This window comes from Sebastes fasciatus, chromosome 17 (genome assembly GCF_043250625.1).
Source record: "Sebastes fasciatus isolate fSebFas1 chromosome 17, fSebFas1.pri, whole genome shotgun sequence".
In the NCBI taxonomy this organism is placed as follows: domain Eukaryota; kingdom Metazoa; phylum Chordata; class Actinopteri; order Perciformes; family Sebastidae; genus Sebastes; species Sebastes fasciatus.
This window is the reverse complement of record NC_133811.1, coordinates 21,169,462-21,196,178: the sequence shown is the minus strand read 5'-3', so window position 1 is coordinate 21,196,178 and position 26,717 is coordinate 21,169,462. Positions and strand designations below refer to the sequence as shown.

General features: G+C 40.1%; 1 protein-coding gene across 1 annotated transcript; it reads left to right on the top strand.

Moving 5' to 3' along the window:
• Positions 1–1,984: 1,984 nt before the first annotated feature.
• On the top strand, positions 1,985–3,938 carry LOC141754685 (CD59 glycoprotein-like). The gene is made up of 3 exons (XM_074613930.1): positions 1,985–2,145; positions 2,928–3,035; positions 3,653–3,938. Exons 1-3 carry the CDS (start codon positions 2,088–2,090, stop codon positions 3,817–3,819), a joined length of 333 nt encoding a protein of 110 aa, XP_074470031.1. The 5' UTR covers positions 1,985–2,087; the 3' UTR covers positions 3,820–3,938.
• Positions 3,939–26,717: the final 22,779 nt, after the last annotated feature.

Below are 26,717 nucleotides of genomic sequence, written 5' to 3'. Positions count from 1 at the left end.
AGTTTCAGGTTTTGCATTATTTTATATTTTTCTTTTTGTCAACAAAGACTAAAAAACGAGTTAGTCTTTCAGTTCCTTCTGACTATCCTGTCTGTAGCTGTCCATTTGTTTCTACTGAAGATGTAAATCTTATCATAATATCAGCCCATTTGCACGAAAAGGCGCATGAATGCCACGATAATTTGCACGGCATTTAGTGTGCAATACGAACGCCTTCCTTGCTTTTTGTCAATATGTACGCCATGTAGTCTGTACTGAGTCCAATAAACGCATGTAAACATGCTACGCTCAGAACTAATGACGTAGAATAAAAAGCGAGAAAGACATATTATGGTGGGCGGGTGGGGCGATGTATGGGTCCAACAAACACACACATTTTAAGCAGGTGTTTTGTTTTGTAAGTTACGTCAGTGACGTCTGACGCATGTTGTTTATTGACGTTTGTAACGTGTTGTATCTTGTAACGTACTTATGTTACGTTATTTCCGTACGTATTTTTACCTAGTTTATGTACTTATTTTAAGCCCAACCATGACGTTTTTCCTTAACTGAGTGGTTTTGTTGCCTAAACCTAACTGTGGACGTTTCCATAGTTTTATTGCGTGGCGTACAAATGACACACGAAATGTCTCTGTAATGTCGTGCTATTTATACGCCTTCCCGTGAGACCGGGTTAGATAATATATAGTGTTATTCTAAAAAGCCTCAGTAGTTTCCTGAAACAGCTGGACATTGTAGTTTTAAGCAAACATTACTCAAACTGAAGTAAATAGTTATTTGGGACTATTTTCAGCAGCGGATTAATACACATTTGGCGCTCTAGTGTGTTTATACGGCAGCAGGATGGTGTTTGTGCGCTCAAACAGTTTGTTGGATCACAGTGCACATACCAGGTTGTTGTTTTTGTAATGTTATATAGCTTTGAGCTTCTTCAGTACTTCAGTTTGCTGTCTGTCACTGCTCTGTTTGTTTTCTTCCTCCAGAAGGTGTCTGTTATAAATTCAGTAAAGTAGAAGCACTGATTCATTTCCGCCTCTCTCTCTCAGCAGAAATGTGCTGACTCCCCTCCTTCTTCGTCGGACAGAGATATTACACATATCTGACTTTAAGGGGCAGCAATAACAGTTTATCAGCTCGCAGCACACTTCAGGCAGAGTGAATGTGTTATGAACTGCTTCAACGTGTTACCAACAACCTCCCATTAAACCTTCATTTACAACTGATTAAAGAAACACACAGGTGAACACTTTATGTTGCACCTTGTAAACAGAGGCTCCACTCCACACTGTTTATTGTCTTCTCTTTATTTATTGATAATCATCTGTTACGTCCTCTTTGCTTTGCCGACCTCTCGCCTGTCTCACTTTTCCTCTCTTTCTTTTCCTTCTTTACATTTCTGCCTCTGCTCCTTCCTTGTTTTTCCCCGTCATTACCAAATCTTGTGTTAACCAGCAGATCACTGTGTTTTCCCACAAGCTGAATTACCGTAATTGTGTGATACGTAATCGGTAACTCCCCTGCCTACCCTCACTTTCAACGGATGACTACTGCGTCCATTTAGAAATATAATACATCATTTTTTCATAAGGAAGAAGACATGAAAACAATTTATTAAAACAATCTATTCATTATTTCTCTGTCTTACACAAACAGTGCACTGTATTGGCCAATATTGTAGAATCCAGACATACTGTAGACTCTGAACCCAAACAAATGGGTTGTTTGCTTTGGTAACTTTGGTGTTGTTACAAAACGCCTCTTCTTCATGAGCTCAAAGTCATTTTCTTCACATTCACAGGTGAGTGTTTGATGACTGCAGGGCTAAAAGTTTGTTAATAATATTCATCCGTACTTCCAAATTAACGTTTTTTATATCGGTTATATCATAATTTCTGTCTGTTTGTCTCATTCTCTTAAGACATTTAAAGTCATGTTTTATTAGTTATTGACTCCCTGCATGTGTTATTCCTTTTTTTTTATTTCCACAAAGTTACTTCCCGGCCTTTAATCCAGCTGTGACACTATTATACAAGAGTTTTTCTTGTTTTATTTTGATTTTCCAGACGTGACAATCAGTGCTTTCAGTCATGATGAGGAGCTCTGTGGTGTTTTTCCTGGCTGTCAGCTGTGCCATGTTTGGATTTGGTAAGAAAAAAACAGGGGTTGAAGAAGGAATCAGTGTTGCTTTCATTAATGCACATTCTTTTTTGTTTTTGTTTTTGTTTGCTCCTGAAAAGCGCAGCCAAGTGGGGCTAAGTCAGACAGATTATATGTTTCACAAAGAGAAAACACATCAGCCTGAGGGAACGTTTTGGCAGATCAGTGTGCAGTGTGCATGTTCTGCTCTTGTGTCGTGTGATAAATATTCATTAATATTCATTCATAATATTGTCTATGATGTTGCAGGACGAGCAGTTTGCTTTGTCCACAGATGTGTTGTTGCTTTTTACTTTAGTTTATTGACAAGATTCTTATATAGGCTACAATATTCATGACTTTTTTTTTATCAACGATAGAATGATAAAGTCCTGGACCATATTATTGAGATTTTAACCTATAACGTATTATAATTTAAGCACAGGGAAGTAACACATACAGCTATTTTGACTGTGCCTTCTCCAGTGTGCAATAGTCATTCAGCTTCAAGGGTTTAATCCATTTAACTTTTCACTTCCATCAACAAAAAACAAAATATACATATACTCACACAACTATAGGCCTACAGATTATACAAGCAAACGCCTCCAATATCTGACATTAAGAAAGAGTTTGACATTTTGTGAAATATACTTGTATTCGTTTACTTGGCAACAGTTCAATCTTCTTATCTCATGAACATGACTTTGCATGGAAGATGAGTTCACGTTCACAAACACTGACTGTGTTACATCAGACTGAATCAATTGAACTCCGTCTCGTCTCTCCAGGCTTCTCGCTGCAGTGTTACATCTGCCCTGATGGCTCCTGCAACGGCACTGAATTCAAACAGGAGTGTAACCAAGGTGTAGACAGCTGCCTCAAACTCACCAGTGGTGGTAAGTATTGTTAAATGTTCTATATATGATATCCAGAGCATTAATATAGCAGCAAACCACTGTTTGCTATGTAAAGATATAGAGGAGTAATGTCTACCTGAGCAGAGAATGAAGTCACTGCAAGCTGCTTGGCTGTTACGTGCTAGATATGTTATGAATATCGAATATAGCACCTTTAAGGAGTTAAAAACTACAAAATCCAACAATTTTTAAACACATCATGAAATGTCATTTTGACAACATAAATGTCCGATGCCAATGTTGATTAAATATGTATTATTAATAAATTCTGCAAAGTGATATCAGCACTTTTGACAAAAAAGCGTGCCAACTATTTACAAACAGCTTTATAAGACAAAAAAAAAAGAAATCTTAACACGAGGTCCACTTGCTGCAGCTCTCCACCACATCCTCATCAGTGGACAGAGTTTACTCAGTTGTCATGGAAGTTGCAATAATAATAAAGACAGTATGTTTGCAGGTACTAAATGCACTGGACCTCATTGAGCCTTCTTAAACTTTTTGGTTTTATTTTATATCTTCAGTGTCGTGGTTATTTTCTCACATTTGAAGGAAACTGCTTCTGAATATGTATTTTATTAATCTGTCTCCCTTAGAAAAGATCTACACTGGCTGTATTATGTACGAAGACTGTGACTTCATGACTCTGGCCCAAAGATATCCCTTCTCTCAGATCAAGTATGAGTGCTGTCAGTCAAACCTCTGCAATGGCCCCAAAAAATCTGTGTTTAAGAGATTAATGGATTTCATATTTAATAAATGAACAAAAAAAACAGTCTCAAGTCCTGATTTCAGTATGTAGATTCTCACATGTAGCGCGTAATTGTTTTATCACTGCTGAACATTGTTAAACACTCAACAATAAAGTCTTACAGAAACACATGTCCATGAAGTGGTAACAAAATCATCTGTCTTTCTAGAGGAAGTGTTAAGCTGATGCTGAGGTCAGCAAAGCAACAGTGAAACATGTTTGACTGATCTGATGCCAGGAGACACACAGACCTGAAGGCTTTACAAATTATACACCCTTTATAAAGGAGGCTTTATTAGAAAGTTGAAATTATCTTAATGCACTTAAGAAAATATGACTTTTCTCGACTCAAAAATAGATAAAAATCCCTCAATAAGATGGATTTTTTTTTACAATGTACCTTTGACATGAAGTTATATATTCTCCTTGAATTAATACCTTGGGGAGACGGGACAGGTCATCACCATGATGCTCTTTGTGGCTCAGTGGGCTGAAACACACACCATGTCCATTCAGTGCCACGTGTGTGATGGCTGGATTCAAACCTATGATTACAAAAGCTCTCAATAAGAGCGCTGAACCTGCTGAAGCACAACAGCAGCCTGGAAACAGTCTGAAGAAGATCGTCAAAGTCCACGACTGTACGAGTTTCTGCTGCTGCCCTTGAATAATAATTAAGATCGCATTGAGTTTTTTAAACAAGCTGCTGTATTCCCAGACAGCCGATTACAGAATAATGTGCTGTTCCTGCAGCGGCGAGTCAGTGCAATGTCTTCATTTGTTGACTTTAATCAAAAGAAGGACAACATATGTTACCTGAAACAATCTGTGTGTGTGTGTGTGTGTTATTATATCCTCACATGTCCTCACAAGTCACAAAATAAGAGTACATGAGGACATTTATTCTGACCAAAAAACAGATCTTTAAAGTGGGAAAGTCAAGGTTTATAGGTAATCATTCCTCGCCAATGTGCGTCAAAGCAAGTGATGCTATTTCATGCAAAATATATGTGTGTGTATGTGTGTGTGTCTGCATGCTACAACCCCGTCCAGGTGGCTAGATAATTAAAAACATTTCTCACACTTGATTTTACATCGAAATCTCAATGATAACATCTGGCCGAGCAACGGAGGAAAAGACCAGGTGTGTGTGTGTGTGTGTGTGTGTGTGTGTGTGTGTGTGTGACTGAGAAAGAGAGACTAAAGTGTGTTGGGTGGAATCAGTGATCTTTTGGTTATGTGATTAGAATATATATGTATATAAATATGGGTCAAACAAACACAGGACTTTCACCCAGGAGCCCGCTGTTTGAGTCCCATGTGAAACCAAGTCAATGTTGACTTAGTTTAGTATGGTTTTGATATGTAACTTATACTTACCTTATGCAACAGACGTTTTTATTTCAACCCAAACCAAGATCTTTTCCAAAAGCTAACCAAGTGTTTTTGTTGCGTAATTAAAACTAAAAACTAAGTAAACCTACGTTGGAAGTTTTCTTTGAAAAGAGACTGGAGAAACTAGCAGAAACTAGCAGAAACGGTACATTTCCTGTGAACACAGAAGTTTATTTTGAAAAGACAGCATGCATGTAACGAGCGGAAACTGACATTCCCAGAAAAATTTAAGTTTCAGAGACTTTGTTTTTCCTGCATTCTGGTGATTTTTAAAGAATGAAAATAAAATGATAAGCACACTACAACGGCATTTTTTATGTTAAATAGGCCTACTTTTGATTTTACTTTTAATTCCAAGGAAAGAAAACTGAATAATTTGCCTCTCTGGTGTGAATCTGCATGAATCTCTGAAACAGGTCGAGATAAGGAAAAGGAAAAAAAGGTGTGAAAATGTGTCATAAATGGGAGAAAGACGGGAGAATTGTGACCCTGGGAGGAAACCTGGGAGCGGGCAATGAAAAATGGGAGTCTCCTGGGAAAATTGGAAGGGTTGGAAAGTATGTTGAAGCGTTAGGGCCACTGACCAAGTGTCAGTATTTGACGAGCTGAATGAGAATGTGTTGACATGGTACCTTTAAATTCAAATAGTGTTTTGAGCTCTCCAGGCCGCTTTAACTAAGACCCAAAAACCACAGTCTGGCCACCAGAAGGAAGAAGAATAAAATGGGAAATGTGTCGATAAACAACAGTTTTGTGGTTATAAGTTAGTTGGCTGGTTGTTGGTTCATCTGCTTGTCAGAGGTACAAGTGTCTGTGATCAAACCCCCTCTGTAAAGATTGAAGAATATATTTCAGAGGCGATGATGGAACAGGAAAGAACTGATGTCTCAGCCTGTCTGATCAGCCCGTAAGACTGACAGGGAGGAAAGCTTCCCGCTTCAGAGTCGAGTGCATTTCACAGACAAACCAGCAGCGTGACACCGAAGGAAAAAAACAACAGCTGACACGCTGTAAAGCCTTTGTTCAAGCACTGAAATATACACACACAGAGCTGCTGGATTTGAAGCCTAAAGCAGCACATGAGTGTTTTTTAGCTGAGATCCATAATCAGACAGAGTATCAGCTGCTTTTTGAAAGGTAGAAGCCTGTTTTTAATTAACAGCAGATGTTTTTTGGGGGGGGGCGTTGAAACAAGAAGGTGTCTCAGCGAATAATTGAAGTTTAACATTTTTGAAGAAGTGTTCTTGTTCAGACTGTGTGACGCCTCAGGAGCTTTTCTGTTTCCTCTCCACACCTCTGCCCTCCTCTTATTCTTTCACTCTTTTTGGATTTCAACAGTTATGAAGACATAAGACTGCTTTTTAAATATCAAAGACTTCTAATATTCAGTATCATGAGATTGTTGATGTTTTGTTTGCTGCCATGTGCGGTGGCTTGTGAAAAAGAAATGACAGTCCTCCCACTGCTGACTGTTTTTGTGATTAATGAAACCAATTAAACTGAACTGTGTGGCAGCACTTCCTCTAAAAATATATATATTAATATATTCTGTATTTATTTCATATACTGTCTAAAACGTTGTATGTGTTTGGTCTTGTTCAATATGTCATCATGTTTTTTTTTTTATATTTTTGTGTTTTTTAAAAAAAATATGTCATCATTAATCTAATCCATTATTTGAATATAATTTACAGAGAACATTTCACAGAAAAATTATCCATATTTTAAAAGTTTAAAATGCATGTTGCTTCCTAATGAGTTATGTTGCATAACAAAATGTATTGTTATTCACTTTCTTGCAGAGAGTCAGATGAGATTAGCGCTCTGGTGACGGACATTACAGTAAATGTGGAGCTGGAGCTAGAAGTTGATTAGTTTAGCTTTGCATAAAGACTGGATGCAAGGGGAAACAACTAGCTTGGTCCACTGCAAAGTTCAGAAATATGGCTACTAAGCAGATGTTCAGAATGAAAACAGTCTTACTGCAAGGTGATACGTTGGTGTGTTGTTTCCAATGAATACGATCCAGGTAGGCTGATTTGTGTGACTGATCTATGAAGAAACACTGCACAACAGTTTATTATACTCAGAAACATAATAATATGCAGAGTACAGCAGAGACTCTGGCCATGGAGACCAAAGCTACGGTCCCTTTAAACGTCCGCCTAATAAGTGCCGTACAAAACTACAACACAACAATTTCTATTCTATTGTCATATTCTACATATTCTAAATGGCCTGTGTTGAACAACAAAATATTATAATAAGCGTTTTCAGTCCAAAATGGCGGAAGCGGCTGTTGTCAAAAAAACACCGGAGTTTCCTCTCTTGGCTTCTATATTTACTCTTTGGTGGCAGATTGCGAGCAGCCCCTCCTCTTTCAATCAGAGCACTCCTGGAAACCGAAACACCTGATGCATCTAGGAACAGCAGCCTGAGGAGCAGGAGGAAGAGAAGTTCCTCCAGTTTCTCCTCAACAAGCTCCTAATGTGGCCTCTCATCACCCTCCCACCCACAACAAGCTGCAGGCCTGCTGGAGAAAGACTCTGTTCAACTGTCAGTGGGATAAAAACTGTCATCATCAGAGGGCATCATATCAGACTGAACTATGTGTCCCTGCTCTCCAACACCAAGCCATCATCAAAAGTAAGACACTTTTCTGTTTAGTACTAGTGGCCTATTGCAATATTATTGTTTATTTGGTATAGTTTGGTATGTTATGCTGATGTTGCTGCAGCTGTGTGTTTGAATATGAGGCCGCTGTGCCACCAGGCTATGGTAAAGTGTATTTTTCAACCTTAAAGGTCCCATATCGTGTTCATTTTCAGGTTCATACTTGTATTTTGGGTTTCTACTAGAACATGTTTACATACTTTAATGTTTAAAAAAACTTTTATTTTCCTCATGCTGTCTGCTTGAATATACCTGCATTTACCATCTGTCTGAAACGCTCCGTTTTAGTACATTTCAATGGAATGGCAACATAATTGTGTTGCTAGGCAACAGCTTGGGTCCATGTTTACTTCCTGTCAGCTGATGACATTCACATACACTGCAACCAGGAATAAACTGGGACACATTAAGAATGTTTACGTTTAAAATTGTGTAAAGGGTCTAAATATTGTATATTTGTGACATCACAAATGAACAGAAATCCTGACAGCTTGTTTCAAATGCAGAGTTTCTGAATACGGGCTATGTGTATTTCCCTGTGGATTGCGCGTTTCGATACTTTCACAGTATTTATATAGGACGTATCTCACTTTTTTATGATATGGGACCTTTAATGCAGGTGCTGTATACTTGATTAATGATGTTGTTCTGTCAGCTGTGTGTGTGAATATGTGGCAGCTGTGCCAGGCTATGTGATGATGTTAATGTTTGTCTTGTTGGATCAGAATCAGCTTTATTGACCAGGTAGGCCTAAATGTAGGCTACTAGGACTTTGACTCTGGTTGTTTTGCTCTCAGTGTAGCTTGCTTTATATACTGTACATGATGTAGGTGGATATGCACAGTATGCATGCATACAGTACATATCAGGTGCCTCTGATGATGATGATGATGATGTCTAAGGATTGTATGATTAAACTGTGTTGCATTCAGGCAAGTATAGTTGTAATGGCCTATTTTGGTTAAAGATATAATATGTAAAACAATGTATAAATCAGGGATCTGCAACCTGCGGCTCTGGAAAGGTAAAAAGTTGGTCTGAACTTGGCCTAAGATCTTCAACGCTCACTAATTAACAGGTTAAATCTCTTTTATTCAAACCGCACAACAACAAGAAAATAAAAAATGACAAGTTGAGAAGAAGAAGCATATTTCACAAAACGTCAAACTATTCCATTAATTAAAACCAGCAAATTCAATCTGACTTTTCTTGTTACACCTTTCGCTCTTAAAATGTCGCTATTGTGGCATGTATATTGATAATTTAGGATTGTTGTGCTTTATTTTCTTGCACAGCTTCACTGAGAAAAGCAGCCTGGTTACAAACTCATATCTTCTAGTTACATTAGATTGTACAGTGGTTCTGCCTGCTGTCAACAGGCTGTAAAGCTGTTGCTGGTAACACAAGGCAGGTTCTCTACCTGTACGGATCTTTAACGAGCTTCACCGTTCCTCTAAACAGTCTCGTACGACTGGTTTGTAACTGTGTCTTTCTGATAATCAACTGGTTTTATTTCCTCTCCCTGTTGCTTGTTGCACTGTTGCACAGCGGACTATCGCCATGGAAACCAGACCTGTGGAGGGCTTTGTATAATTTTTCTGTATTTTTTTTTATATATAATCTCCTCTAATCCTGGACCAATTAGTTTCAGACCAGGACAGAGAGGAGGAACGTCTCCCTCCTTCTCTCTCTCTCTCTCTCTCTCTCTCTCTCTCTCTCTCTCTCTCTCTCTCTCTCTCTCTCTCTCTCTCTCTCTCTCTCTCTCTCTTCCTCCCTTGACGATTTACTTTTTGTCTTCCTCGTTCCTCCAAATCTGTCCCTCTCTCTCTCTCCGTGTCCGTCTAAATCTGTTTTCATTTCTCTCTCCATATTTTTTTGCTTTAGGCGCAACAACTGCTGCACATAGACACGCACACATGAACACTCATACACCAGATCATCCCACATTAATTTAGCTTCCTATTAATCCAATTAGCTCTGAGAAATTGTTGATTTCGCTTCATCTGTTGTCTTGTCCCTCTTTTTATTCGTGTCCTCTTTTTAGTCCATTCTTGGTTTCTCCGGAAAAGCCCGGTATACAACTACAGTAGATTCCCTAAAATATTTTGTTATGATCAACAATTTATTTGCCACTGAAGCAAACTGTACACATAAATATGAATCCTTACATTTAACAAACACTGTGTGCATGTATACCAGAAGTACTCATTCAGTACAATAACACTTACACAACAGTTTCCTGGATAATATAACAATACTGTAAGTGTAGTTATATTGTGACCATTTTATTGTAGCTTTGATCTTCTCTGAAAAATCTTGTTTTTCTTTTCAAACAATTTACCATGCTGAATGGAACAAAATACTACAGTACCCATAAGCCTCAGCAGCCACGTCCAGTGAACCAACTTATATAACCTTAAGTCAGTTTCAACTTAAAGGTCTTATTGATAACATTTTTATATAAACAAAATATAAAAAAAATAAAAAAAATACAACCACAGAGCCTTTAAAAAGGTGCTGAAAAGAAGCATGGCTTTTCCTGAAAAAAATTATGATTGTGAATTAATCATTTAAAAACTTTGGTGGGTCCAAAATGAATGTTTTGTTTATCTCCGTGGAAGATATCTGACGTTTGGTTGCCACTTCTAACAAGGTTTTTGAGCCAATAGTAAAACGGCATTGGTATCACGTGTTATCTCTCTGTTGTCAGTTAGTGTAGAAAAAAATGGATAAATGGCTGAGTGCCTGGCAACGACTTGTTGTGAAGTAAATGCAATGGAAACGGTGGGAGAGAGAATGCGTCATCTAGTGGTTGAATGTTATAAATGTTATCGATAGCACCTTTTAATAAAAATGTGTGAAACTTCTCAGTTCCCTGTACAGTACGATACGCCACGCGAAACTCTCTGGAGTCAACTAACAAGTTTTATATGTAAAGCCAGCTCAGTGTTTTTCTGCCTGCATGAATCTCACCTCACTGTTCAAAGTTCAGGGTTTGTTGTGTGTTTGTCTGTATGTTCAGCATGTGTTTGTGTGTGTGTGTGTGTGTGAGCCCCAGAGGTATAATCTATTCCCCTTGTCCTCCCGCTGTGCTCCTCTCGCCCCCAGATCTGAGCCCCCCGACCGGGACAATGCGTGTGTGTGTTGTGTCCTCCCAGTGTGTGCATGTTGCAGATACCCAGGAGACAAATACCCCATGGGATCTCTGACACACACATGCCTGAGGGTCCCCAAGAGAGCGAAAAAAGCGAAAGACAAAGAGACGGATGAATGGATAAAAAATAAATAAAAATAGTTTCCAAAAATCCACGCATCTCGATGTGTTGGTGAAAACCACGCACACAGGTTCATTTCTGTGGTTTTTGTTAGTATTACCGTTGTATTCGTAATAGTAGAAGTGGAAGAAAAATAAGTACTGTATGTCCCTGTGTTGAGGGACACTGAGCACAGTTTAACACGTGACTTTACAGCAGGAAAAAGACTTGAATGAATCAACAGCTCAGCCCACATCCCTCCTCTATTAGCCTCACGCTGAGTGTTACTTTTCAACAACGGCAAGAATCATTGTGGGTGTCCCCGTACATATTATACATCTGCACAGTGCCTGAAGTGGAAAGAAATAAGTGCCACTACTCTCACATATTCACATATTGACGTGTGTATTAGCCGGTATCAGCAATCTCTTGCGACTTATTCCTATTTATTTATTATTTCTTTAAGCAGGTTATACAGTGTGAGTCATAATCAGCTGTGGTTTTATTGCTATTGGGCTATGCATCTTCTATAGTAGGCCTATAATACTCCAAAAGTATTCCCACTTGGACATTATAGTGTTAAGGTGGTGTGTTTGTATATTTCCCCATAGTGTTAATAGTTAAAGTGCTTTCATGTGTTATTTGTAGCCTATAGTCGGGTATCCTTCAGGTTTTAGGAGCGTCCCTGTCAGGATGCTCCTACGTATTATACAGACACATATTCTGAATTTCTACAGTGAATAAAAGGTACCAGGAGATATTGGGTTTGGGAGTCCTCCCCCAAGAAAATTTAAAGTTATTTTAACTTTAAACTATGAAATTTCACATCATTGTGGACCATTAATATTACTAGTTAAATGATTATTTTATCATTTATCACAACCTTTCGTCTGAACATTTAATTGTTCTGGAGATATTTGCCCTAAAACAGCAGATTCAGAAAACTTTTAAATAATATTTCACTACTTATAATTGTTCACAAATTAAAAAAAAAAACTTATGACGAACAGTTCACTATTTATTTTACAGAAAGGACGTAAACATTGTATTGATAAATTACTGCACCCTCTTTCTTACCCCCCTCCTCCATGGCGTGCCTAGGGTCGTCCAGATGTTCTCCACATTGTTTTTATATTCATACGGCGTGGCGCAAATACGCTGGCACTGCACCGTTATTAATCTCACAGAGATTTTGATGCCTGATATGACAGGAAAAGAGTATCTGCAGCTTGAGAAAAGTACTGGTGAGTAAGAATAATTCACAGTACGCTAATGAGTAGAATGTAGAAGTGGTGGTACTGCGTACCGGTGAGTACCGGCCCACCTCGAGCACAACATCTGCTGAAATTTAGATGTGTTTCCTAAGGAAGCTGATTAAAATAAAATAAAATAACCTTTACCACCCTCAAATCTGGATTTAACAGTGTTGTTGCATGTCATTTATATTTATTTGATTGTGTTGGGTAAGTAACAGTAAGCCTCAGACAAATTTCAACTCAACAAAAGACACATATACATTGTTTGTCCTGCTCTCTCTCCATCTATCTGTCTCTCTGTCTGTCACACACACACTGACAGATTTCCTCTTTGTCCTGGCGATATGTAATGACCACTCGAGCATGGAGGGCCAAAAGAGCCGAGGTCAAAGGTGAAAAGGGGCAGCGGCGTGCCGGTTCAGCAGCGTGAGTGTGTGTGCGCGCTTAGATGACTTTCCCTCACTGAGAACAACTCTTCAGAAACCAAACACACTTTACATCCACAGAGGACATCAGCTCGCCCGCCCACATATACCTGACAGCGTTATCAGCACTGAACTCAGATCAGCTCTCATGTTGAATCGTTGCAGGAGTCGTACCGACTGAACCGTGAGACGACACGTGTCATGTTTGTTGGTGAAACCGCAGCCAGACGCTGTCAGCACATGATCCCGAGGAGTCACTGTTGTTAAACCTCAGGAATAAAGAAGCACAGAGATGTGATGACATGTGCAATGTGGTCTTCAGAAAATATCGTCAACATGAGATGTTGCTGTAGATTAACTTCCTATACATGTTGCCTTAGAAACAATAATTTGGAGATGTCCATCTAACAAAGTATCACAGCCATACAGATACATTATAAAGTAAAGAAAAAAGAAAACTGATCACATAATAATCAAACACAATATATTTTCCAATTGAAAGAAGAAACAGCTCGACTATAAAAGTACAAATTCTTGTACATTTTTCCTCAACAACTGAACAAAATTGTTTCATTACATCACTTAAATATTTTTGCATACAAGGGAACAATAATTTAATTTAGACGTACTAAATTAAAATGTATTTACTACATGGTGTTCACAATAAACAATGTTTTTTGTCGACAAAATACTGCAGTTCACACTCCCATGCAAGTAGGTTTAGTAATACTACACGCACACACACGCATTTATTGAATCAAAGATACAATTTCTTTCAAACTTTGATACAATAATAAAACAAAGGCAGCGGTGAGTCAAGGTCTCTGAAGACATACGAGACTCTGGATTCCATCTTTAAATATAATTGTTTTTCAGTCGTACATGACAACAAAGGAAAAGACAGAGAGGTGATGTCCTAGAGTGGCACACACACACACACACACACACACACACACTCCCACCAGACTCTAGTCCCCATATGGGACCCTCTCTCCGGAGACAAAAAGCTATCAGGGAGGCGTGTATGTGTGTTTTTTATGATGTGAGTGTGTGTGTGAGCAGAAGAGAGGCCAGTGCACCAGTCTGGAAATAGGGGACACATTAATCTTATTTGTCATAACCTGTCCCTTGAGACGCTCGGACCCCCCCTGTCCCCGTACCCACCCAACCACACGCATACACACACACACGCACACACACACACACACACACACACACTGACCCCCTCCTGTGTGCTATCGGTATCTGCGACGGACAGAGAGAGTGAGGCTAATTACATGTGAGAGTTAAGACGGTGGAAACAAGACAAAGACCGTGCTGCCGCTCCTGCTGTGTGTGTGTGTGTGTGCGTGTGTGTGCGTGTGTGTGAGTGTGTGTGAGTGTGTGTCTGTGCATGGCCTTTGTTTGGGTTATAATATAATTCACTTTCTGTCCTCTGCTGTTACCATATCTCAGTAGTAACACAAATTACTCTTACCTCTCATTAGCCCACGTTGGTGTCCGAACTTTGTGTGTCCATCATTATGTGTGTGTGTGTGTGTGGGCAGGACAAAGGGACATTATGCAGGACTCTCAGTCTTTTTCTCTCCGTTTTGTCATGCTGCTGTCGGCAGAAAGACCCCGCGGTTCTTGTTGTGAAATCTGCAACAACCTCAGAAAAAAAGTAGAAATGATGGTTAGACATGATTCTGATGCACTATCAGTGAGACAAATCTGTAAAACCAAACTCAAAAACATAACATCTGGATACAAGTAGGCGAAAGCAACAACGTGCCCGCCTGAGAAAACTCTAGTTATTGTATCTCTACCAGATAAATGCACTGTGGGAGGTTTTCTACCAGTTGTAGTTGTGTATGGCCTTTTGTTTATTTAAGGGTTAGATTAAGGTTGAAATGTTAGATATCGCTAGCAGCTATGTTCCACCCGACACATACTGGAGCATCTTTTTAAAAGTTTACTTTTCATAATGGGTTTTAAAAAACTTTCTTTAGAGAGGTTTATTTTTTTTGCGCAAGTTCTTTAAAGTCCTCAAGATTTTCATTAAATCAAACTCTGTGTTCAATTAACGAAACATGGTGTGGCTTTTATTGTGAAGTAGTAACACCAAATGTGATGTATTTAACCGCGATCTAAAATATGTCTTCAAAACAAGACATGGTCACTGCAGGCGACCTGCTGTTATGTGGTAAACTACTGAAATCAGGTTTCATGACATTATGGAAAAAGTATCATTTACTACGTATCCTCATTCAACGGTTCGTATGATATCTTACCAAAAGTTATTCCTAATTTTTCGCACATTCTCCTATGAATGTCCAGTATCATGTCAACTTCTGTCCGTTACATACATACAGTCTTTTTTCCAAATAAACTTCCATCTTCGCAGGAAGCAACTTAGTTAGGTTTAGGCAACAAAATTACTTGGTTGGGTTCAGGAAAAGATCCTGGTTTGGGTTAAAATAACTACAGAAGTGGCGTTACTTAAGTACGGAAATTACGGGACAAATAAATCAACATTGGTTTCACACGGGATACGAACACCGGTCTCCTTAACACATTCTCACTCCCAACTCTTCAAATACCTCAGTGTACCCCCCTTGCATTACATTTGGATGGATCAGGGACGGCGTGTCAATATATGCTTGTTACATGAATAGTGTCCTTTCAAAAAAAACTTCCGTTTTCACATCAAGTTAGGTTTAGGCAACATAACCGCTTACAGTTAGGTTTAGGAAACGGTCGTGGTTGACGTTAACTTCACTGACATGTGACTCATATGACTACAGAGTGACTAACCTGACAAAATGAGTCACCAGTTGGGTCTTTAAAGAACTTTATTCTACAAGGTTCTTCTGTCGTATGGCATCAATTTAGAGCAATTTTTTGATTCCTTTATTTTTTTCTGTGTGTGACAGATAAACCCATGTGACTTGCTGTATACAAGCTGTCAGTCACAGCTAAAAAATGATTACACACCACATGAGCCAGACATGAAATCAGTCGATAATATGAGGCGAATGTGCAAGGCCCGAAGAAAGAGAGACAGCTAAAGAAATAGTGAAGACAGCTCTGGCTGAGTCAGCACTGAACAAACAGCGGTGACGACTGTGACCGACACAATGAAAACACCTTTACACCTAGTTTTTTAACCAGCGGAGGGATGTAGCTGAAAACACAACATGAAAAAAATAGTAATTTTCCAATGCTGAGGCCCACAAACAAAAAATCCATTCACCTCCAATGTGTTTTGGTAATCTCATACACAGATGTCTCAAAAATTAAACCAACGTGGAGGAAAAGAGGAATGCAATAAAACATGTTTGTTTCTTTAAACACAGCTGGCGCCGACATCTCTCTGATAAAAGTCTAAAATTGTCAAAAAAAAGTAAAAAAGAAGCAGTAACCGTCACCTCATGACATCTGTCTTTATCACTTCATGTTTGTCTTTCACTCTCTCTTTCTTCTCTCTCTCTTTACCTCTTTGTCCCCCTCTTTCTCCCCGCCATCTCTCCCCCTTTTCCTATTCCTCACCTCCCTTTTTCCTCCCTCTCCCTCTCTCTGTCGTCCTCCTCCCTCAGGCCAAACTGCAGCTATCAGATTTCTCTCTGCTTGGTTCTTTTCAATTAGACTTGCTTGTGTGTGTGTATATATGAATGTGTGTGTGACACCTTAGGAAAAGGCACCATGGTGAATTCTATTACGAAGCCGCTCATTTTCCAACACTCAAAACGCAGCAAGTGGGCGGACCCACTCTTCATCTCTTCTCTTCTCTTCTCTTCTCTTCTTTTCTCTGACTCACTCCATTAGGGCGGATGAGAGCATTAGTGGTGACAGCTGATTGTATTATAGGTGATATCATCGCATGTGCACATACGGACACATGCCGTCTTTCGTTCCCTTTTAAAAGCTTGTGGTTACAGAAATGATTTAGACTGAAAAGAACTGATTCATTTGTGTTTTTTTAATAGTTAATTTGATAAAGTTTTTTATTTTTATTTTACTGTTGCTGTGCCAAACGTGTTGGGTCCGGATAAACTTCTGTTCCTTATCATTTTATTCCACCGTTGGTTATTATTGTAACCATGGCGATAAAGGTCCCTTAACCTTATAGATTGTATATAAGAAGTGAACGTAGTCACCGTGACGTCACCCATTGGTTTGCAGACTGCTGTTTTGAGTCGTTTTGGCCGTCGCCATTTGTTTTTTGCAACCAGAAGTGACACAAGAGGGAGGAACTATGTACAACTGAATGCTGAATAAGACATTTTTAGCCGACCAAAATGTTAATATTAACTTTCAAGAACTAAAAACACACTGTGAAAGGGTTAAAGTTCTAAGACGAAAACATAGACAACACCCAGACCGGACAAAGCCGTGGTAGCGACCTGTCAATCACAAGGTATCCGCGCCGTAAAGTATACCCTGCTTTATGGTCTATTTGACTCTAAATGGGATCATAAATTACTAAATGAACATCATGCTGTATTGAAGAAGACTTGAGACTAGCGATTTAGACCATAAACTCATGTTTACAATGTTTACTGAGGGAATAAATCAAGTGAGAAGTAGGCTCATTTTCTCATAGACTTCTATACAATCAGACTTCTTTTTGCAACCAGAGGAGTCGCCCCCTGCTGGCTGTTAGAAAGAATGCAAGTTTAAGACACTTCAGCACTGGCTTCATTTTTTCAGACCGCGAGGTTGCCCACTGTTTCTTGTTCCCTAACCTTAACCACATATTCATTATTGTAACCATGGAAATGAAGGTCCCCTAACCTTAGCAAAGTATCATTTTAACCCTAGCCTTAACGAAATACTTATATTAATGCAAGTACTCCAACTATATCATCATTTAGTCAGTTATAGCTCGTCCTGCAGCCCAACAATAATCTCTCTTTAGGACGTACAAAACGATGCAAATGGAGGAAACTCATACATCTCCAGCCTGTGTTTCCTGGTGAGCCATCCATCATCGTCGACACTCGACATGAGTAAGACGGCCGCCCCCCGGTGCACCATGGGACGGGTAAAGGATTCAAACTTCAAACTTATCCTTTATGTACAGTTAACTTACAGTCCAGCACATTTTTATAATACACACACATACTGGGTAAAATATGCTTTTGAATGCCTTCATTTGAAATGTTTGGAGCAACACAATCTCGCTGTTGATGATGTTCAGAGTGTATGACACCCGAGCCAATTTATTGCAGACGAGATGTGTGTGTGTGTGTGTGTGTGTGTGTAGTCTATAAGACAGCCTGGGGGTTAATTAGAGAATAGTAAACAGAACACATGTGGCAGCTTAATATCCCCTCTGCCTTACAGCTTATTTCACACCCCACCCGCTCTGTTGCTCACTCCCTGTTGTGTGTGTATGCGTGTGCGTGTGTGTGTGTGTATGTATATGTGTATGGTCGGGGTCATGGGCGTTCCCCCGCCACCTATCCCAGAGGCACCACCCCTCCCTCTACACCCACACATCCACCCACACACAGCCGTGGTGGTGCTGGTGCAGGTGTGTGTGTGGTTTGGAGGTAATTTAAACCAGATGAGGTGGCGTCTTTCAGCCTGTGGCCCCGTCACTTCATCAATATCGAAGCGACGGAGGGACGGTGGAATGAGGAGATGGATGGATGGGTGGAGGAGAGAAAAACAGGGGGAAAGCTTTGTCTCACAAAAAAGGGCAACGGGAAGAGGACAAAAGATCTATCTATCTATCTATTTATCTATCTATGTAGCTTTGACCTTGCGATGCTCGTGTGTGATAGAAAGTTCTGGACAAAGAGGAAAATAGCTGGGAGATAGACAGAAAGACGGATAGATAGGACAGATTTTGTTTTTACTTCAGGGCAACAACATATTGGTACAAAGATGAAGAAATGAAACTTATATTGGCTTTGCACATCCTTTGATCGATTATTGATGGTTTCTTGCTGCTTTTCTGGTCTGCAAACTGAACAAAAGACAACCAATGTCCTTAATATTGTACTTTTTGGGGTATTTTTTATTATTAATGAAGACTTACTGGGGGGGAAAAAGTGCTATGAGCACACATTTTTGAGATAAATAAAATATGTAGATATGGATTGTACACTCAGTTGTAGAGGCTTAAAGGTTGAAGCTGGTGTTATTTTACAGTATATGTTTTTATTGTCAATATCTCATGAAAAGTTACTATATAGGGGCAAAATCAAACTTAAACGTTTTCACTCATTCAAATATTAATTTGGTCTATTGTGAATGAATTTTGGCTCTCAAAAGATTAAAACTACACTTCCCAACTATCCTTCCTTTTTTTGTTGCACTTTTCCCCACATCCATTCATTCCCACTGAAGTTGTAAATCTTTAAAATTGACAGAACGATGATTGAATGTAAAATCTCACTAGCCTTACTCAGGCTGCAACCACCGGGGCTGAAAAGTGAAGCCAATGCAGAAGTGCCTTAAACTTGCATTCTTTCTAATAGCCAGCAGGGGGCGACTCCTCTGGTTGCAAAAAGAAGTCTGATTGTATAGAAGTCTATGAGAAAATGACCCTACTTCTCACTTGATGTATTACCTCAGTAAACATTGTAAACATGAGTTTATGGTTTCAATCATTAGTTTCAAGTCTTCTTCAATACAGCATGATGTTCATTTAGTAAATTATGGTCCTATTTAGAGTCAAATAGACCATAAAGCAGGGTATGCTTTAGGGCGAGGCTACTTTGTGATTGAAAGGTCGCTACCACGGTGTTGTCCAGTCTGGGAGTTGTCCGTGTTTTCGTCATAGAACTTTAACCCTTTCACAGTGTGCTTTCACTTCATGAAAGTTAATTATAACCTTTTAAGTCATCCTAAAATTTCCTATTCAGTGTTTGGTTGTACTTAGCTCCACCCTCTCGTGTCACTTCTGGTAGCAAAAAGCCAAGATGGCAACGACCAAAATGCCAAACTTAAGGCTTCAAAACGGCAGTCCACAAACCAATGGGTGACGTCACGGTGACTACGTCCACTTCTTATAACAGTCTATGGTCTGACTACATATAGATTCAAAGTTTGGTTAAGTGAAACAACTTCCCTGACAACAAAAAGCCCCTGTGAGTGTGAACTGAGAGTCCTTCTTGTCGGCGCTGAAGGCAATTATATTCACTCATCCATCGCGCACTTACTCTCCCCTGCGTCTGTTCATTGTCAAACTACTGTCTGTTTATGATGCCTCTCATTTCCTAATTATAACCACAAATTTCATAGGAGGTCTGGTTGCCGCATTTAAGGCATTTATGCTTGACGACAGGGTGCATTCTCCCCCGAGCGTCGTAGCCTGAACTTCGGCAGTTCTTCCAGCGTGAACCAGCGACCGAGCAACAAAAGACCAATCTGTTAGACCAATAAATGAGCAGTCAGGTGTGTGTGTGTGTGTGTGTGTGTTCCCGAGCAGTAAATGAACACTCTCTCTATCTCTCATCTATCAAAGGCTTGACACCAGGAGCAGCTGTGAAAGCGCACACACACACACACACACACACACACACACACACACACACACACACCCACCCACACACACCCACACCCTCTCTACTACTTTAGCAATTTGGGATAATTAGCCTACTATACAATGTCCGCCTGTGGTCCCCAGGGGTCCTGTGGGCTGAGTGTGTGTGTGCGTGTGTGTGTGTGTTTTTGTGGGTGTCTGGTAAGGATCAGCTGTGTTAAGCGTCCCGTGACATCTAAACTACTAATTCATTGCTACATTAACGGCATTGATTAACATACGGCTGCAGACACGCTGACACAAACACACACAAACACACACACACACACACACACACACACACACACACACACACACACACACACACACACACACACGCACACATCTGGGGAACCCCTCGTCATGCCTTCAGCTGTTTCTCTGACAGCCTGCAACCAGGTTTTGTGGGTTGGTCTGTAAAAACACAAAAGAACACACAAACACACACACAAACGTTAAGAGGATTTTATCATCTACTTTTGGTACAAAATATTATTTCTACTTTTAGACGTAATGTGTCATTGACTCTGTTCAAAGCTGTAATGGTTTACGCGAAGCCATAGTGGTGTCAACTACACTGATTTTCCACAACGTTGCACAGCCAAACTTCTACTAAATTGAACTCTGACCCCAAATATGCTCCTCAGCGTACGTCCACTGATGGGATTTAACGGGAGGAGGAAGTTATGATTTTACTGTATAGTAGAATAGTGGAAAAGTTAATGTTGTAACAGGAGTTATGTAACTCTACGATTCCTTCTGGGACATGAGTTTGAAAATCTGAGAATATCTCAGAGAGGACGAGGAAACCCAGTTAGAAGATTAACATTGTGATTATTTACACTCAGATGTTCATAGCAGTATTTTTTTTTTTTTAAGTTGCAGCTGCACTGACATCTGTCATCACGTCTGTACAAACTGTTAAGTATATCAACTTCTTGTACACTAACTTTCATTATAGAATATATTACTGTAATACACATATATCATATAGTGTTAGTGGGATTCACAGAAACAGGCCAAATGTGCCAGTAATCGAGCCTGTTCAAGTTTAAAGGAACAGTGGGAAACATTTCGGGGATCTATTGGCAGAAATGGAATATAATATTTATACACAAAACACAAGGTGTTCACCGAGGAGACCGGAGTTTGCATCCCGTGTGAAACCAACAACGTAGTTGTCTTTCTGTTCATAGTTATTTTAACCCAAAACATGATGTTTTTCCCTAAACTGTTTTTTTGCCTAAACCTAAAGAAGCCTTTTTGTTTGTGTTGAAAAAGTGTCATTTTTACTTTCACTTTTACAACGTAGTAGGCCCCTAATGACCCACATCTATGGTGCTTATAGCGGCTGATAACGCCTATTTAATGGCCTGATAACAGTCGATCGGGTGGGATCCTCCTCATGGAGTCTTCCATGTTGCTCCGCCATGTTTCTCATGTTTCTACAGTAGCCCAGAACAGACACTGACTCTAGAGAGAGCCTTTACGTTACCTAAAGGCCACCGTAGTTCTCCGACACGCTTGTGAAACTGCCGTCTGACTTCTGTTGCTTCTAAAGTCGTGTTATTATGGTATGGATAGCCTCTAAGTAAGGTGAACGCCGTTACCAGGGTTTTGCACTCAGCGGCTCACTTTATCGCAGTCTTGCAATCTGCAACCACACCACTAGATGCCGCCAAATCCTACACAATATACATTTTAAAAATGATGATAAAATATACACTCAATTAAATTAAAGTATTGTAGCCCACTTAAGTACTAAGTAGTGGTAAATGTATTTAGTTACATACAACATGTACAGTGGATGAGAAGGGAAGTTTAGAGGCACACTCTGTTCTCAATGGAGACACTTCAGTTTTCCTGAAAATGTTGTTGTGGCTGCAGACAAAGCAGCCAATCGTGATTGGAGAGTAGAAGAGAGCAAAAAACATCTGTGTGTGTTTCGTCTCAGAGCCAGTGACCAGGGAACACACACACACACACACACACACACACACACACACACACACACACACACACACACACACACAGTTTATGTATGTATGAATGTGTGTGTGTGTGTGTGTGTGTGTGTGTGCAAGACGGAAAGATAATGATGTATAACTGTCTCTCTCACTGCTGCTATTGAGCCTCAGTGTCCTACTGTGACAAGAGCCAGGTGTTAGAGAGAGAGAGAGAGAGAGACAGACAGAGAGAGAGAGAGACAGAGAGAGGGAGAGAGAGAGACAGAGCGAGAGAGAGAAGCAAATCAATAACATCTTGATTGGAGATGATTACACTCCTCATTCCCTCTCTTCCTGTGTATATGTCTAAGTGTTTGCATGATATTTTTTGTCATCATGATTTCCTCTTGTCTGCTCCTTCTTCACAACCTGTCCAATCACACACACACACACACACACACCTACACACACACACACGACACATATGCAGCTCTCGCTCTTTCATTGTACAAAGAGGGAAGCACAAGACTCTTTGAATTGTACGTATAGACGTACGTAAACACATATTGACACAAAAGTGGTCGCTTCTCCTTTTTAAATTGGCCAAATTCAGCTTGACATTCATCGCTTGTTGTGTTTCTCTGGATATTATTATTCAAGGTTTCAATTAGGGTTTATTCCATTTTGCATAATCTTGGTCTGTCAGAGGACGCCACACTTCATACCATCATAGAGTCAAATTGGTTCAGTAATGGATTTGAATATTTTTAGCCAGGTTCAGGTTGTCCTTTGTCTCTGAGATCATTCACAGCAGACACAGACTTTTTTGGGGAAATAATGATCTAAGTTGAATCTCAGGTATGGAGCCAGTGTCATCCCACAAGACTTAAAAGAACAGGTTCACATTTTTCACATACCCATATGTATATTGAAGCAGCTTGTGTTTGCTGTAATCATTCCTCTTGTTTATACTGTCCATTAAAATATCTCTTCCTAATGCTCCTCCAATGTAAAAGGCCCAGACACACCAACCCAACATCAAAGAACTAGTGGCGACGAAGGCCACCAGCTGAGTCACCTCACATTGCCTTTGTCTTGGCCGACAATTTGGAACACACTGCAAAGGCTACAGCTGACGGCCTGTTAGCACGAACGTTCTGCGCCTGCGTGAGAGGGAATAACTCTCCACACCAGCAGGCGGCAGTAGTCTGTATTCGTCATTCAAAAAGGGAAACGGGAAGACCTAGGACACTGGACATACAAGCTGTTATGTTATACATACATATCCGTGTATTATCAGATATGATAAGAGATGAAGATGGAAAATGAGAAGAGCCTTCTGTGTTTTTCCTCTTGACTTCACTCGTTTACTTGCTTTCCTCACGTCCATTTCTCTTCTCGTGCACTGATTTGTTTAAACTCAACAGCCAATGATGAGCTCTGTTGGCGATTGTTTAGAAAATACCTGAAACAGACGTTCTTCCTCCTCACCATCCAGAATTGTTTTCATCAGACGTTCATCTGCGCCATCTGTTGCTATAAGCAGCCATCGTGAAAGCGTTAACGTTTCTTTTCTTGGATTTGTCCATTTTGTGCTTGCTGAGGATTTGTCTACAGCAGCCACAACGGCGTCGGAAAGCAAAAAGGAACTCCAGTGATGACGAGAGCGCGAGTATTTACACATGAATAATTGTGCACATGCTGAGTAGGAAAGCACGCTGATTACTGAATCATCTGCAAACATAAGGAATTTAATTTGAGTATCTAACAGAGGGAGAGCAGTAGAGATTTTTGTCAATTCCTTCAACAGGATTTGAATAATACTTCCAACATGTTTTACACCTCTCTGTTTTCGGGGGAAGTAATCTGTTCCATATTGTCACGTTTTACGTTGTTCAAGAGCTTTTTTTGAAATCGTAAGAGCAGGAACATGCTGCTGTTTGGTGGGTGGACATGTGTATCGATCAGGGTGTGATCTTTCTCTCTGGCGCTCTCTGACCTCATTGCTCTGCCCACATCCTATTGAGAAGAAGAGAGAATTGAGAGAGAGAGGACCATTGTGGCTTTCATTGACCCAGCCATAAAACAACTATTTGCATTTCCTTTCTCTACTTTCTTTCTCCTCTAACTGCCTGTTTATTACTGCAGTTCCATCTCTCTGTCTCTGCTTATCTTTTCTCTCTCTCTCTCTCGCTCTCTCTCAGAGACAAGCTGAGACAGGGAGGAAAAAAAATCAGACAATGATGGAGGTAAAGATGGAGCGAGGGAGGTAAACACAGACGGAAAAAATAAGAGATAGGAAAGACATGTCTGTGATCTCTGTGTGAAGCTGATCCCTGCTTGGCCCAATTCTTTATCTCTGCACCTCTCCGTCCCTTTCGCCTCAGTTTGTTTATTTCATATTCTGTCATACATCCTGCTATATGCTGATTAATTTTTACTTCTGTACTTAAATTTAGGTTATGACCCCATTGGATTTTTTTCTTATCAGGATTTTCTCCAACTTTATCTCTTTTCTTTGTCATCTTTTTCATCCTCTCCGCAGGCAGTGATCCCTCTGCTGACATGTGCCTCTGCACCCCACATCTACTGTCATGTTGGGTTACAGATTAAAGAGAGAAGGGTGAAATGATAAGCAATTAGGATGCGTATTTGATCAGGTATTAGCACAGTGTTTCCATTCAACAGTTTGACCCCAGGTTGCCCTGCAGGTGTAAAACTTTTGGCTGCTGTGGCTCCACTTAATTCCTATTTTTAAAAATGCAGTACAGAGCTGCAAACGAGCAAACTGTGGAGCGGCACGGAAACATAAACAACAACCAGTTGCCTCAATTACGATACCCACACTCACAGCGAGGCAAACAGAGTTGTTTTGAGCTTAAAAATTGGTCATTTCCCCCTATTTCAGTGACATTTTGGAGGTGAACTTTAACACGGTGCTATTGGCTGGAAGCTACGTTTGAACTTTAAGCATGCAGGTAAGAGATTGTTGTTGTTGAGTGATGAAATAAGATAGAAATCGATTAAAAAGAGGCTTGTCAATCTCTTCTACCACTGCGATCCGAGACTCCTTTCCAAAGAAACACTTTGGAAATAATTCCTCTTCAACATACATTCAATTATTGACAATTTAGCAAAAGAAAGAACTTCACAAACTACATGTATTCTGTTATTGTATAACCAGGTCATTCAGTCAGAAATATCTGATGTATTCTAACTGTATGTCAGAAATAGATGCAAGCACTAGAGGGTGCTTGGCTGAAAACGACCACATGAGAGCTGAGAGAGTGAACGAAACCAGTAAAGTTGCGTGCCAAACAGCTACAATGAGCTGAAACTCACTATGAAGCTCCTTTCTCCATTGCTGTTGTTCTCTCTCTCTGTTGTTTCTGAGTTTCTTGTTGTTTGTCGGGCAGAACCTCACAACACTTTGCAGGGTTTCACACTGCTGATCAGGACTAGACACAAAAAAGAGAAGTAAGAGAAAGTCATTGACTGAATATAAAGATGGATGATGCATCTCCACTTCTACCCACTGTACAAAAGTGAAGCCAAAATCTCCCAGATATGGCAGCTGCCATCTTGAGATTTTGATGTCATTTGGGGCCAGAGTCTGCGCAGCCCGCCCACACACCTGCCCGAGCCAATCACGAGCTGAGCACGGCCGCAGTTCACTAGCGTGATCCACCTAGCTGCTACGGTAGCAACTTGGTAGCAAGAAACAACAACTAACTAAATAATATCTAACTACATTTAGGATCCAATTGACGTAACAGTCATGGAAAGTTAAAGTTACATCTCCTCTCTCGTACAATTCCCGGGACTCTGGCTCCGCGACTACTTCACTCAGAGTATCTGTCAATCACGGTCGTCAATCATGACGTCTCACCCCCTTTTTATAGCATCAAATAAAATATAAATAATAAAAATATTAAAACCAAACTTATCGGAAAAATTAACACTTGAACATACATAAGCCTGATAAGAACTACCTAACATGACAGAAACCATCTTTGGGAAAATTGTATCTGACGTGCACTTTGACTTTTTTGTTTGGCCCATGTCACCAACATGGAGGCGGCGGGCTTTATGACCTGTACTGCAGCCGGCCACCAGGGGGTGATCAAGCTGTTTTGGTTTCACTTTGGGGGAGCTGTCATGTCGTCCATCTTTAAGTGTATGCAGAAAACGCAAAGACAGACGAAAGGTCTCGACACATCTTCAAAGCCTCCGATTTTTTATTTTTGTGGACCAGACTTCTCGCATGTTGGAAACGGACTCTTCATCTAACTGATATGTCAGGCTTGTGCATGTGTGTGTAAGTGTATGGTTAAATGAAATATCAGCACAAACAACACCTTCCTGCTTGTGTGACGCCACCCTCCTCCACCTCTGTGTGTTTGACCTTGTTGCTCCAGAGCCTGAGGGGGGGGATGGGGGACGTT

Coding starts and splice junctions, on each gene's coding strand:
- LOC141754685 (XM_074613930.1), top strand. CDS start 2,088: ATGATGAGGAGCTCTGTGGTGTTTTTCCTGGCTGTCAGCTGTGCCATG. Junction 2,146..2,927: donor CTGTGCCATGTTTGGATTTG/GTAAGAAAAAAA, acceptor TCGTCTCTCCAG/GCTTCTCGCTGCAGTGTTAC. Junction 3,036..3,652: donor CCTCAAACTCACCAGTGGTG/GTAAGTATTGTT, acceptor TGTCTCCCTTAG/AAAAGATCTACACTGGCTGT.